At 42.3% G+C, this 13,593-nt stretch overlaps 1 protein-coding gene across 1 annotated transcript in view; it reads left to right on the forward strand.

The window, feature by feature from the left end:
* The window catches only part of PPIP5K2 (diphosphoinositol pentakisphosphate kinase 2), a 3,486,936-nt gene that overhangs the window by 2,597,844 nt on the left and 875,499 nt on the right, over positions 1 to 13,593 (forward strand). Inside the window, 1 exon segment of the mRNA XM_044063880.1 lies at positions 9,794 to 9,967. Within this exon segment, the coding sequence (XP_043919815.1) occupies positions 9,794 to 9,967 (174 nt within the window).

Below are 13,593 nucleotides of genomic sequence, written 5' to 3' on the forward strand. Positions count from 1 at the left end.
TTGACGAAACCAAACTAGGTTGGGTCCGGTGTCTGGAGGTTTATTACATCACTGTTGATCATTTCCATTATAATTCTTTGCATGGCTTTACATAAAAGATGAGTGAGACTTATGGGTTTGTAGTTTCTAGGGTCTGTAGATGACTCGCACCTTTGTGCAGAGGGATGACTGTTGCTGTTCTCCATTCATGTGGCATGAAGCCTCTTTGGTAGCTATAGTTAAATAGCAATTCCAGAGGCCCTGATAGGTCATGTTTCATGCTGTTTAGAAGGCATCCAGGGATATTGTCTAGGCCCAATGATGTGGTGTTCTTGGCCTTGCAGAGAGCATTAAAGACCTGTTCCCTAGTAATAGCAGGTGGAGTTGTATTGGATGGTATTTCGTAATGGAAGGTTAAGGGGGAGAGAGGGGGGTGAAGTTGGAGCTGAATTTATCGGCCAGTAGATTTGTTATATCTATACAACCTACTAATTTTGTGATTTCCATCAGGGTGGCTTGTTTTTTGAGTTAGTTCTGTACTTCTTCCTGGTGGGTACCGCTGCCTCTATACAGCTATTAACATGCTTTACAGGGTTTATGTGAAAAGTTCTGCATAGGCAGCAGTGTTCTCAGTGTTTATGTAGGCTTGAAATTTTGCCAGGTGTTATCACTTAATAGCAGGAGGTTAGCCATAGAGTAGTTCCTGAATATTCCAGGTTTTATTTTTACTTCAAAGGAGAGACCATTTTGTGGTCTGACCTTAACAGGGAAGACATTACAGTAAGGGGGTGTGCAGCACTCTCTCATATTAGTGAGAGCCAGATCCAGTATGGCTGCACCCCCTGATTGGTGTATTGACTATCTGATTCAGGGAGTTTGTGTTTACAAAATCCAGGAATCTCTGTGCCTGTGCATTTGATGTCGTATAGGATTCCCAGTTAATAGTGGGGTAGTTAAAGTCACCCACGAATGTGGTATTGGGTTGGATGATTAATGTTTCTAATAAGTTTAAATACACAGTATGGGTTTACTGGGTCATAGAGGGTACCTATAGCTGGCAAGGAAGTGATATTGGATTTTGCCTATGGTGATTTGAACATGATGCAGATCAAGTGCATTGTCCTGTTTGACCAGCCTTGAGGTATATTTATTTTTAATGTAAATAAAGACACCTCCACCTTTAGTTCCTGTCTACATAGTAACTGGTCTAACTGTATGGAAGGCATTATAACCTTGCACTGTTCATGTGCTGTCTGTGGCTTTAAACCACGTCTCAGTGACCGCATAGACATCAGCATTCTCTAGGGTGAAGAGAACTTCTAAGGAGTGGAGTTTTTTGTTTGGACTCCTAGCACTGAGCAGCAATACCTTTAGATTTTTTTGGTTTTGATTTGCTATGTCGTAAGTACTTTCAGTTTGGAATTTCCAGCTTTTAGCTTACATCCACACACTAATTTTTAGTAGGCTGATCTGTTATGCAGTTGCTTATTCTACTCTCCATTTAAACATGTCACATTTTTAAGACATTTTACTTCAATGAAAACAAAAAGTAGATTTTCAGACCCCCCCCCCAATTGTCTCTCAACTTACAACAGATACACAGTTATGCCATTGTCAAAAAATGGTTTACCCCTCCAGATAGGAGCAGTTACCCCATATCAGTGATAGCACCCACAGTCATTACTTGTTCCAAAATTATGGTTACTCATGCTAAAGTGCATTTAACAGCTTGTGCTCCCACTTACACTGATTGCTGTATGCTCTTTTGTTATCTCTGTTCCCCTTCCTGATGTGGAAAACAGTTTGCATGCTTTCAGTAAACATTAACTTTCAGACGTAAATTACACTGGCTCCCTCTAAATAAGTAAACCTGTGTACTGTTGTATTAAATGCATTAAAATATTAAAGCTGCTGGGGAGGCATCTGCTTTTTTATCTTTTTCACTTGTTATAGTTTCACTTCTTGTAGTTTTAAACGTATTTTTCACTGAACTACTTGCCAGTGTACCTTTAAATTTCTCTCAGCTCAGAGTATTGAGAGGTTTCATAATTAATTGCTTGTACCTACAGACAGCTCATCTCTAAGTAAATGTGGTTAATAAAGAGAAAAAAACGGCCAGTGAATTTGAAGATGCTTGAAAGAATCTTTGTAATTTGCACTCAGAACATACTTTTCAGACTTTTCATGGTTAACTGCTTGCACTTGTACATTTGTCTCCAACTTACACTATTTGCTAATGGAAAAATAGCTAATGACTCTGCAAATACAACACCTACTATTTTTCATGCCTTATATCATTTTGTATTGCTTTTAAAACCTAGTTACTTAAAAATGCCTGTAAGCTTAAATCAAGGACATCAATCAAGATATCCACCCTTTTAAAAACAGGAGAGATTATTATCTTAATTACACTTATAATGTATTGAATAACATTTATCAACATTAATAACGTGTACTGAATAACATAGGGTGGTGCAGCGGTTAGCATTGTTGCCTTACAGCAAGAGGTTTTCCAGTTTGATTCTCGGCTGGGATGCCTTTTGTGCAGAGTCTGCTTGTCCTTCCTGCATTTGTGGGTGTTTCCTCTGGGTGCTCCGGTTTCCTCCCACACTCCAAAAAGACATGCGTCTGGAGCATTTCTCCCCAAGTCTCCACTGGGAATGGATTCTGTCCCAGTCAGACTTTCCCGATAAACAAATTTTAAATAAATTTACATCCCCAAACCCAGCAGCCCAGTATCACAACAATAAATTCACTTTAACTTGCTTCTTTCCAGTCATGCTTTCCTTTTTGCAGCATAAAGCATGGATACATTACAGCTAAAATGTTCTTTCTTTCTTTAATATCTTTGGCATATACAGCAGTGCTTAATAATACTTCCCCCACCTGACATTTAAAATACACCACCACACCCTGTACAAAACTGCTTTACAAAATAACATTAGTCTTGGTTTAGCCTTTGTAGTTTAAGATAGAATTCTGTTAGTTTTGTTATTTTTTTGTGTGAAATTGTGGGACTAGTGTGTGTGTGTGTGTGACTTTGCGTGTTTCTTTGCACTAGTCTAACATTCCTCCATTGGTATCCCTTTTTCTTACCATGTCAAAGGATACCAAGGTATCAGGGTTCAAGAAGTGTGACTCGTGCTGTCAGAAAATGTGTCTGACACACAGCCACACTTCTTGTGTTTATTGTTTGGGTGCCCTACACCTGCAGGACTCTTGCTCGGTATGTCATGCCTTTAGTCCGAGAGTCCTGCAGGAGTGTAGGAACAAATTGATTCTCAGGGGGTTACTAAAACCCGAGGGTCTCCGGCGAAGTCTCAGCCAGCGAAAACCCCTAAGCCCACCAAGCCGTCGGCTCCCAGTACGGAGCCATCGCCAGGTGGAGCGTCTGCTTCCATTTCGGTTCCGGCCGGAACCGAAGTATCTAAATCTCACTCAGCTCCGACCTTGGTGTCGGAGCCGTCAGGGAGCCGTAGGCGATCTAGGTCGCCATCCCTAGAGTCGATTCGCTTGGCTCCAGGGTCGCCTTTGCTACAGTCTGAACGGAGCTATCGGTCCCACTTTTCTCGGTCCTCGAGGCTATCCGATCATGACTTGGAGAGAGTGGTTAGTAGACTCCTCAAATCGCAGGCCCTGGCTAAAATGTTAGCTAGCCCTCCTCATCAGGCTATGGCTGTTCCTGTTTCTGAAGTAGTTCCTCCTCCGACTCCTCCTGTCAGTTTGGAGCCGGAGCTTGTTGGGGCTCGGATCTTGGAAATGTCAGCACCGATGCTCCCCCTTTCGGCTCCGTCGTCTGCTCCGATTTCTTCAATGGTTCCGTCCTTGGAGGGATCTGGGCGCCGGGACTTCCTCTTCGGCTCCGAGGGGGCGACTGGCATCGGGCTCTTGTCCGACCCTGTTCTCCCTCTCGGAGCCTCGGTGCAGGTAAGCTCAGCTCCTACATCGGCCACGGAGCCATCCCTTTCGGTGCCGGAGAGGATTCCTATCTGTTCGGAGCAGGAGCCCTCTTCTCTGCCGGACAGGGGCGCCTTCGAGGTCATGAGGAGCGTGCTGACTTCTGAGTCTGCACCTCGATCAGCCCCTTCAGCTCCTCCCCCCAGGGTGCCTGCTTCGGTCTCTGCCCCTCCTCCAGACCCCAAGCGAGGGGATCAAATGGACAGATACGGGAAGCGGATGTTTTCCTCAGCGACCTTCTCCATGCGGTCGCTGAATTACTTGTGCCACTTCACCCGTCTTCAGAGGGATCTCCTCAAGGAGCTAGGAGATACCCTGCAAGATCCATCAGCTACTGGGGCTCAAGACAAGATTAACTCCCAGCTGGCGACTCTTAATTCAGTTGTCAACTCCTCCATGTGGCTCATTTCGTATACGGCTGATGGGGCAAGTAGGGCCGCAGGCACAGGCGTGGCTTTGAGAAGACATGCCTGGATGCGGTTATGTAACTTCGCTGAACCCTTCAAGGCATCTTTCACCAACACCCCTTTTGATGGTTCGGCTCTGTTTGGACCTCAGGTGAAAGGTACCCTTACCAGGTGTGAGCAGGAAGGCAAGACTCTCTCTGCCGTGGGAGTCCGTTTTTCCACTCCCTCTAGACCATACCCTAAAGGTCAGAGTGGAAAGATGTGGTTCCGGAAACCCCAGGGAGCCATGCCTGACACACGTGGCGAGTTTCCCTCCAGAGGCAGAGGAGGGAACAACAATAGACGCCGCCCGCGGGGCAGAGGGGGTCCGCAGAATCAGGGCAGCCGAGAATCCTTCTCTGACAAGCCCTTCCAGCACCCCTTAGGGGCTGCCCGGCTGTCCGCCTTCGGAGGCAGTCGGGGGAAGGTTGTCTCTGTACTCAGAAGCCTGGCGTCTCATCATTCGAGACAGATGGGTACGGTCTATCATATCCGGAGGTTACAATATCCCTTTTGTCCACACTCCCTTAGAATCAAACAACCATATCCCAGATGTCCCACCCAGTCTAATGGAACAGGCCGTACAAGAAATTTCAAAACTGCTAAAAAAACGGGCCATCCAACAAGTCCCAGCAGACCAGCAAGGATCCGGAATTTACTCAAAGTTCTTTTTGGTACCAAAAAAGACAGGGTCTGGAGACCCATTTTGAATCTCAGCAGACTAAACAAGTCTGTTCAAAGAACGAAGTTCCGGATGGTCACGCTTCAGTCCATTCTACCCTTTTTGGGTCTGGACAATTGGATGTGCTCCATAGATCTTCAGGATGCGTACTACCACATCAGAATGGACAGGCATTCCAGAAGGTTTCTCCGCTTCAGGCTGGGAACCAGTCATTACCAGTTCAAAGCCTTGCCCTTTGGTCTCACCACAGCCCCCAGGGTGTTCACCAAATGCATGGCAGTGGTTTCCGCTCACCTGAGACGGCAAGGATTCCAGGTGTTTCCATATCTAGGTTCGTAGGTTCGTAGGTTAGTACTAGGCTAACTGCCCTTGCGAGCCATTTTAAGCCTAGCCAATTATCCCTTGTGAGATTCAAACCCTGCACCCTGTGTTTGTAAGGCAAACACCTTAACCATTAGACCACCCTCCCAACACGACTGGCTCCTTACTGCTGCCACCAGGCATCAACTCTTACAAGCGCGGGATTATACAATCACATCTTGCACCCAGCTAGGTATTACAATAAATTTCGAAAAATCTGCCTTGTTGCCCTGTCAGTCTATCACTTACATAGGAGCAGAATTAAACACAAGGGAAATATTCGTAAGGTTACCACTAGAAAGAGGTGTCCACAATTCGTCAACAAGTGCAAATCCTAATGCAGAGCGAAAGGAGCCAAGTCAGATATGTCCTTCAAACTCTGGGCTCCATGGCAGCTGCCATTCTTCTACTTCCATTAGCGCGTTTCCACATGAGAATTCTTCAGTGCCTTCTTTTCATGCAGTGGTCTTTCCAGGAGCTACCCATGTCTCACATGATCCTGATTACGGAGGCATGCGAAAGGCACCTTTCTTGGTGGATCTCCCCACTAGTGACTCAGGGCAGACCTTTCATACAGCCCCCTCCGGTAGCCACAGTGACTACAGACGCCTCCCTGATGGGGGGGGGGGCATTATCTGGGCAGGACAGTCCAAGGCACTTGACAACCTTACGAGTACTATCTGCACATAAATGTCCTAGAAATGAGAGCCATGCTCCTAGTGTTGCAAGCCCTTCAAGACTCTCTTCCTTCCTGGACCATTGCAATTCAAACAGACAACATGTCAGTGGTGTGGTACATCAACAAGCAGGGCAGAACTAGGTCCTACCCCCTGTGTCTAGAAGCACTCAGACTGTGGCAGTGGGCGATTTCCTCCCAACGTTTTCTGATTGCGATGCACATCCCTGGGAGATCCAGCGTCATAGCGGACAGACTCAGCAGAGCTATCCTCATGCCTCACGAGTGATCTCTGAATCAGGAAGGTGCGGATCTTATCTTCCGCAAATGGGGACAGCCTTGCTGCAATCTTTTTGGCACCCCTTTCAACAGCAAATGCAGCAACTACTACTCCCTTCTTCCACTTCCAGGTCACATACCCAGAGATGCTCTAGTCCACGATTGGCCTCAGGGACTTCTTTATGCCTTTCCTCTGTTCCCCCTGATACCAAAACTCATACAGAAAGCAAAATTGTTGGGTTGCAAAATGATCCTCATTGCCCCCTACTGGCCTCGACAGATATGGTTCCCGTTCCTGCACCCCTACCTTCTCGATCAGTCCTGGACTCTGGACCCGATTCCAGATCTCCTGATTCATCAATCAGGCAGGTTACATCAATCCCTCCAAACTCTCCAGCTCACATCTTGGTTGCTGCACTTCCAACCTTAGCCAGGCTTCCCAGCATTTCCCCAGCAGTCTGTGAGATTGTCGTTTCCTCACATAAGTCTGCAACGAGAAAAACATATGCTAGCAAATGGGAACGTTTTTCTTATTGGGCAGAGTCTGGGAATGTGGATCCCTTCTCAGCCCCAGTCCACGAAATTCTTGAATTTCTAGCCCAACTTTTTCACTCCGGGGCCGCTTCCGCTACGATTAGGGTACAGTTAGCGGCCATTTCTAATTTTCATATCGGTTTGCAAAATTCTAACATTATGTCTCATAAGCTCTGTAAAGCTTTTTTGAGAGGAACATCTTTTCTTAGACCTCCAGTGAGAGATCCCCCTCCTCTGGGGGACCTTAATTTAGTCCTAACTTCCTTAATTTTGCCTCCTTTTGAACCGGCAGCATCCTGCTCCATCAAGTTTCTGTCTTGGAAGATGCTCTTTCTGGTTGCTATCACTTCAGCTAGGCATGTCTCAGAATTTCAAGCACTATGTGTTCGTCCTCCTTACCTGGTGTTTCACAAGGACATAGTTTCTCTGAGGACTAATCCTTCATTTCTTCCTAAAGTCTGCTCAGAAAATAATTTAAATCAATCTATAGATCTCCCTGTGTTCTTCCCCACTCATAACAACAAGGCAGAGTACAAGCTTCACCAACTGGACGTTCACAGACAATTGCATTTTTACCTACATAGAACTAAAGAAATAAGAAAGTCAGACCAATTATTCCTTTCTTATGCCTTAAACAAACAAGGTCTCCCAGTTTCCAAGGTGACCTTATCCAGATGGTTGTCCCACACTATTACATTTATTTACCAGTTACGGAATAAAGAGTTGCCAGCTAAACCGAATGGTCATTCTATTAGGGCATTAGCCACCTCCTTAGCTTTTCAGTCTAGGTTGCCCATGGATTCCATCTGTGCAGCTGCCACGTGGGCAAACCCTCATACCTTTATTTCTCATTACAAGGTGGATATGGTCTCCCGGAGTAGAGCTGACTTTGGTTCCACTGTCTGAAGAGTCTGTTCCAGTGAGCCACCGAGGATGTTAGGTGCTAGGGACTCTGTCCCAAACAGCAAGAATGAAGACGAGATAAACAACTTAACATTAAGATGTTATGTACCTACCATAACGTTTCATGTTAGTTGTCTTCATCTCGCCTTCTTTCTTGCGTCCTTCCCTCCATCCCCCCGTCCTAGTGGATCGAGAGGAATCCTTTTTCACTGGGTTGAGTATTCTTTATTGTTATTCTTCTGGCTAGGTCTTCCTAAACTATTCTAGATTTTTGCATGGAACTACCAGTTTTTTGATAATTGGTTTCTCCCATATTATGTCTGGGATTAGCTATTTTAAATGAGATCTGGGTAGCTGTCGCTAGGCATCATGGGGTAAGGGGTAGCCTCGTGCCAGTAAACAGCTCTCGCGCTATTGAAGATGGCCGAGTCGAAGCCGAGGATCGGCTCCGATCCCAAACAGCAAGAAAAAAGGCGAGATGAAGACAACTAACATGGAACGTTATGGTAGGTACATAACTTCTTATTTCCAGTGAAGTGTTCCATAGTTTTCTACTCAAATCATCAATTTTTTTGCTCAGTAGAGTAATTTCAGGTACTGCAAGTAGCTTTCTACTACTTTTCAACTTATCAGAGAGGCGGTCTTTCATAATTAGTGCATATGTATTTACTTTGATTTCTATCACTTAATGCTTTGAGCTTTAAAGGATAAGGTGCACATACATGCCTCTATATTGTTTACAGATTTTGTTGCCATATTTTATGTGCTTGTTAGGAAATATGCAGAGCTGCTTCACAGTATATACCAAGCGATTTCATGTAATGGTACTACTTATGGTACGTGGTACACAGCTTAATAATTTAGGCAGCAGATACTTAATTACTTTCCAAAGAGCTAATTCTTTCTTGCTTTCTTTGCATTTTTTGACATCAGATTTAATGCTGTTATGGCATTCCTTGGACTCACCCCCACTATACTTGCTTTGTTTTTTTGCACATTCAGTTTATGTATGACTGTGAGAACATTACATTGCAGAGTATGGGCTTCCTTATGACAGCTGTTAAGGTAATCAAGTATTGTTGCAGTATATGTTTGTATACTGATGGATACACATGCAGTGGTTAAAAGAAATCAGACTATTTGAAACTTACATAAGTGGACATGGAAACACAATTGTTTACAGAGACATGCAAATACATTGGTTATTTCAATGTCAGTGCCCATAGCAGTTTTCTGTATCCCAGCATCTTTCTTAAACTCTTATCTTTCCATTAGTAATAACCTCATGTCTAGGGCAAGGCTTTGTAAATGTGGAGTTTTTCAGTTTCTTCCATCCTTATTAGGAAGAAAACCAAACAGGTTGTGAGTGGTAAACAGCTGACAATGTGTAAAACCTATCTAATACTGAATTTTGTTTGCAGGTATTTAAGTAAAATCCAGTTTTCTAACATACAAGGCAACAAAGTAATGTTTTTCTTAATGTGAACCAATGTCTAGCCCTTCATTAAGTTCATTGTATCCAGGTGTGGCATTTTGGGTTCTGCTGAGCACTGTGTTTTACTGTTTTAGAGTTAAAAAGAATGATGTGATATTCAAAAGTCCGTTACCCAAGTTACTGTGTGTATTGTGTGCCATCTCTTCCTTTTTAAAATGTATAGTTTTGCAGAGCCTCATTGCCTCTGACTTAAGATCAGAGTAAAATTATACAAAGGAAACACAAAGGAACAAGGGTTGTAGAAATGTAGTCTTCCCCTCATTGATCTCTGAATTATACGAATCCTTGTGATGAGTGTCACATGTTAATGTGTTTGCAGCAGGTTTTCTTGAGTTACTTTGATTAATATGCTCAAAAACATAGTTTGTCTTCGGTTGCATTGTGGGGTGTGGGTTTACTGTTGAATTGCTCATGAACCATTTGGAGGATTTTATCTAACTTGGCATGCTTTGCTGTTGTTTTTGCCCCTTTCTCACTTCCAGGAAGAGAGCCCCCTGAGTGTGTCTAGCCCAGAGTGTATTGGTACCTGGATGCATTACACCAGTGGTGTGGGTACTGGGCGTCGAAGACGCAGATCAGGGGACCAAATCACTTCTTCCCCTGTCTCCCCTAAGTCATTGGCTTTCACATCCAGTATTTTTGGCTCATGGCAACAGGTTTTTAAACTTTCCTTCATTAAACATTTATTACATTCACAGACAAATTGTCTTTAAGGACATCTAATCCGTTTTAAATAAGCATGTAGTATCACAGGTTATTAGCTTATTTCACAGTTACATTGCCTCGTCATCATTATAACCCTGTTTTAAGTGGCCAGTTATTTTATGTACACTTAAATTTCATGCTGTTTAATGAGTACTATTTTTAATGTGGTACATTTCAAAGAAATTCATCTGAAATCAAAAGTACTTTGGATGGATGGTATAGAATCGGCATGTTCTAGATGAAGTCATAGCCCTGTTTGGACCTTTACATTCTTTAATTTTTGTATGGACTATGTACGAATATATTGAAGCTGATGGAGTGACATAATTAAGCTCTGTATAATTTTAAATAATTTTGCTTTAGTTCACATCTGTGTGTCACTGAAAGGGTTTTAATGATGGTGGAGAGTAGTGGCAATGCCTGTTTTGCTTATAAAAACTTCTTTTAGAAATGCTTGTAATCTTCAAGCTGCCCAAAGAGCGTAGTGCATCTGGGGGCTGACATAGAGGAAGCTGTAGATAATAACCAGTATAATAAATTAAACTACAGAAAAGCTGTATCACTTGTTAGTTGCTAAATAGATTAATGGTAACAGGAAAATAATATCAAATTATGCAAATCCTGTTACTGTCATCAGTAGTATGGTGATGTTGTGGTTTAGTTGTCCTTTAAGACTTTTGTAGCTTTCTACAGTGTATGTTTAATGCTGTTAGAGTAACAAATGCTCTTTGTTTATAGTCAAACATTAACAACACAAAGTAATTCAAATATAAAGAGTGGACTACAACTAGTCATGTTATCTTATTGGCCTGGTGCTAACCTTTGTTAGAAAATTGGGATGCTCCTCTGTATTGTGGCTTTCTGTTTTGCCTCCTCTTTCCTCTGTATAGCGATTCCGCTATTAAAGCAGCAGTTCTTCCATTGTTTCATGGTAGATATATGCATGCATATTATTCTGAAAGAGATAATTCCATGTTAATATTGCTGCAAATTTTAAATACCTTTGCTTGGGAGCAGTTGCTCTGATCATTATAGATTGTAACCTAGTTGTAGTACAGTCATGGAAATTCTGCACAATGGAAGACATTCTGCGTATGGATTTTTTCCCTTCTGGGACTCGCAGCTTCCTATTCCAGTGAAAATTTGAGTCTGTGCTTTCTGCTGAAGAGGAAAGTATTATGGTACTGGTAAAGACTACATTATGTTTGTAAATTTATAGAGCCTTCTGCATGAAGCAGTGTTGTTACTGTGGTTTCGGAAATTCTTATTTTCCCTTTGTTAGGCAGGTACTGAGTGTGGTGGAAGGATATATATTGTATTATCTTCACATTTGTCCTAAGTTTTGTCATTTTTTGAAACGTCTGTTTTATTTCAGCTCATCCCAAGGACATTTTATTATTGTGATGTGGACATCTTGCAGAAAACGGTGCATGATCTGTCATTTTCTGTTTGTATCTTCACTAACATTTATCAAGCAGCTTATTAACACTGTCCTTCTTTAATGAATCTCTGTAGCTGTAAAGTTCAATTGAATTTAATATTTTCATGATTTTCTTGTAAGAAGATCGTCTAGAATTCTGTGTAATACACTGATTTTGCTGTTGTGGATTTTTTAGTCAGAAGAATAGCATTCCTCTGGAGCGAGAAAGTTTTCAGAAGTACTGATACCAAAGTTGTTCTCTTGCATATTGTGCACCATTGTAATGGCTTGTGTTGCACTTGTTGCATTGTTCTAAACAGTTGTTTCATATCATGTTTTCCCCTTCCATAAATTGTGTCAGCAGTATATATTTCATCAACACATTTGAAGACATATTTTTAAGTACAGCAGCAGCTTTTAGTAATTTTAGTTATTGGTCACTTGTCATGCAGTGTACTAGGAAAATTTGTTGCTAGCTGCTTTGGTGTCCAGAAGTATGCTAATTATGGCTAGTTCATGCTGATGAATGATGGTTGTCAAAACTTAATAAAAATAAATGAGCGTATTCCTAATAGTTCAGCTGCTTCCACTTGTCATTCAGAATGATACTGCTAAGTATCTCTTCTATCACTCCAGTAGACAAGAGATCTTTCTCAATATTCTTGAAGAATTTTAGTACTACAAGATAAGGTCTTCATATGGAGACAGATGATGTATTATTCATTGTAGCTGGACTTCTGCTTACCAGTATTATTTGCTGTCCAGTTAGTTTTTCAGTCTCACAAAAGTTTTGTTGTTCAAGGACAGCAGTGTTGCTGCTGCTGTTCAGACTTCATTTAGGGAACACTGTATAAAATGACTTGCCTTGTGTAGTATTGAATTCCGGCAGCATTGTACATTTGGTTGCTTATTTTTCTATTCACATTCAATTGAGCTATGGTTTTGGCCTAATTCTCCTGCCCCCCCCCCCCCCAAGAGAAAATGGTTATTAAAATTGTGTTTAGAGTGGTATTTATGTAATTCACGTAAATGCATTGATGGTCAGCATCCATTAAACACATTCAAGGAGTGCTTTTTGAGATTCTGATAATTAAATCTACTGAAAGAAAGAAATTCAGCCGCTATACAAATGAAAGAAAAGACAATGTTCATCATTCCCTTTGCTGCAGTAACCTTTAGGCTATACGGGTTGTTTCTTGCCCAGAAAACAACCAGCCAGCTTTAAAAAGCTCTGGCTGTACCTACCCTCCACCACAAACACTCTCATTCTGACTGCTGTTTGAATAAACCCAAGGAAGGAAATCAGCAGTTAGAGTGAAGCTTTCTTCAGTACTCTGTTGCTGTCTTTAGAAGAAGCGTCTCTCGGGCTTCACAGGAGCAGCCAAGGGCTTTGTTTCTGGCAAGTTATCCCTGTTGGGGAACCCCTCTACTCATAAACGATTGCCCTTTTAAGAAAAATAATATATATTTTATTTTATGACTGAAAATATTTCCTCTATAAGAAATCTAGTTATTTTTTCACAATATCAGAAGTTTGCTGTCAGAGAAGCTATTTTAAGATATTAGGTGCTAATTTTGTGAGAAGGTATGTACTGCTTGTATAAACTTTGATTTTTATGGGATAGAAAACTTTACAGAGGTATGGGCAGGAGTGTGTGAATGTCATTGTATTGCTTATGCTCACTTTGTGACAACTTACCTGCTGTTTTGGTTTCTGCCTGTATGTTTCAGCTGTTTTGAAAAGTGCTGACAGGCAAATTGTGTCCTAGTTTCTCTTTTTTTTAAGATAAAAAGACTGGGGAAAGTGTTGTGAGTGTATGTGTGCTGTTTGTGAACACTCAGTGACAGCATGCCTTCTGTCTGACTCACTCTAGTTCCGCTTGCTTCTTTTTGTGCCTCTTATTTAGCTGCAGCATGGGTAATTAAACTAGTCTGGCTGGTGCTCTACCTGCAATACCTAGAAAGAAAACTGCTACTTACCAAGGAGTCCTTGCCATTGTTGCAGTCTCTGTCTCGGCTGTCAGTGGGTGAACCTGCAGTGCCCTTTTGCTGTTCCTTGGACCACTAACTTACCTCTGTCTTCCTTTGTTGTAGTTTTTTGGCCAGCGTCACCCAGACATCCTCTGCAGTTGTTCCAGTATCTGATATGGGCATGGG

Source organism: Protopterus annectens, chromosome 2.part2 (assembly GCF_019279795.1).
Source record: "Protopterus annectens isolate FY-2018-M chromosome 2.part2, PAN1.0, whole genome shotgun sequence".
Lineage (NCBI taxonomy): Eukaryota > Metazoa > Chordata > Ceratodontiformes > Protopteridae > Protopterus > Protopterus annectens.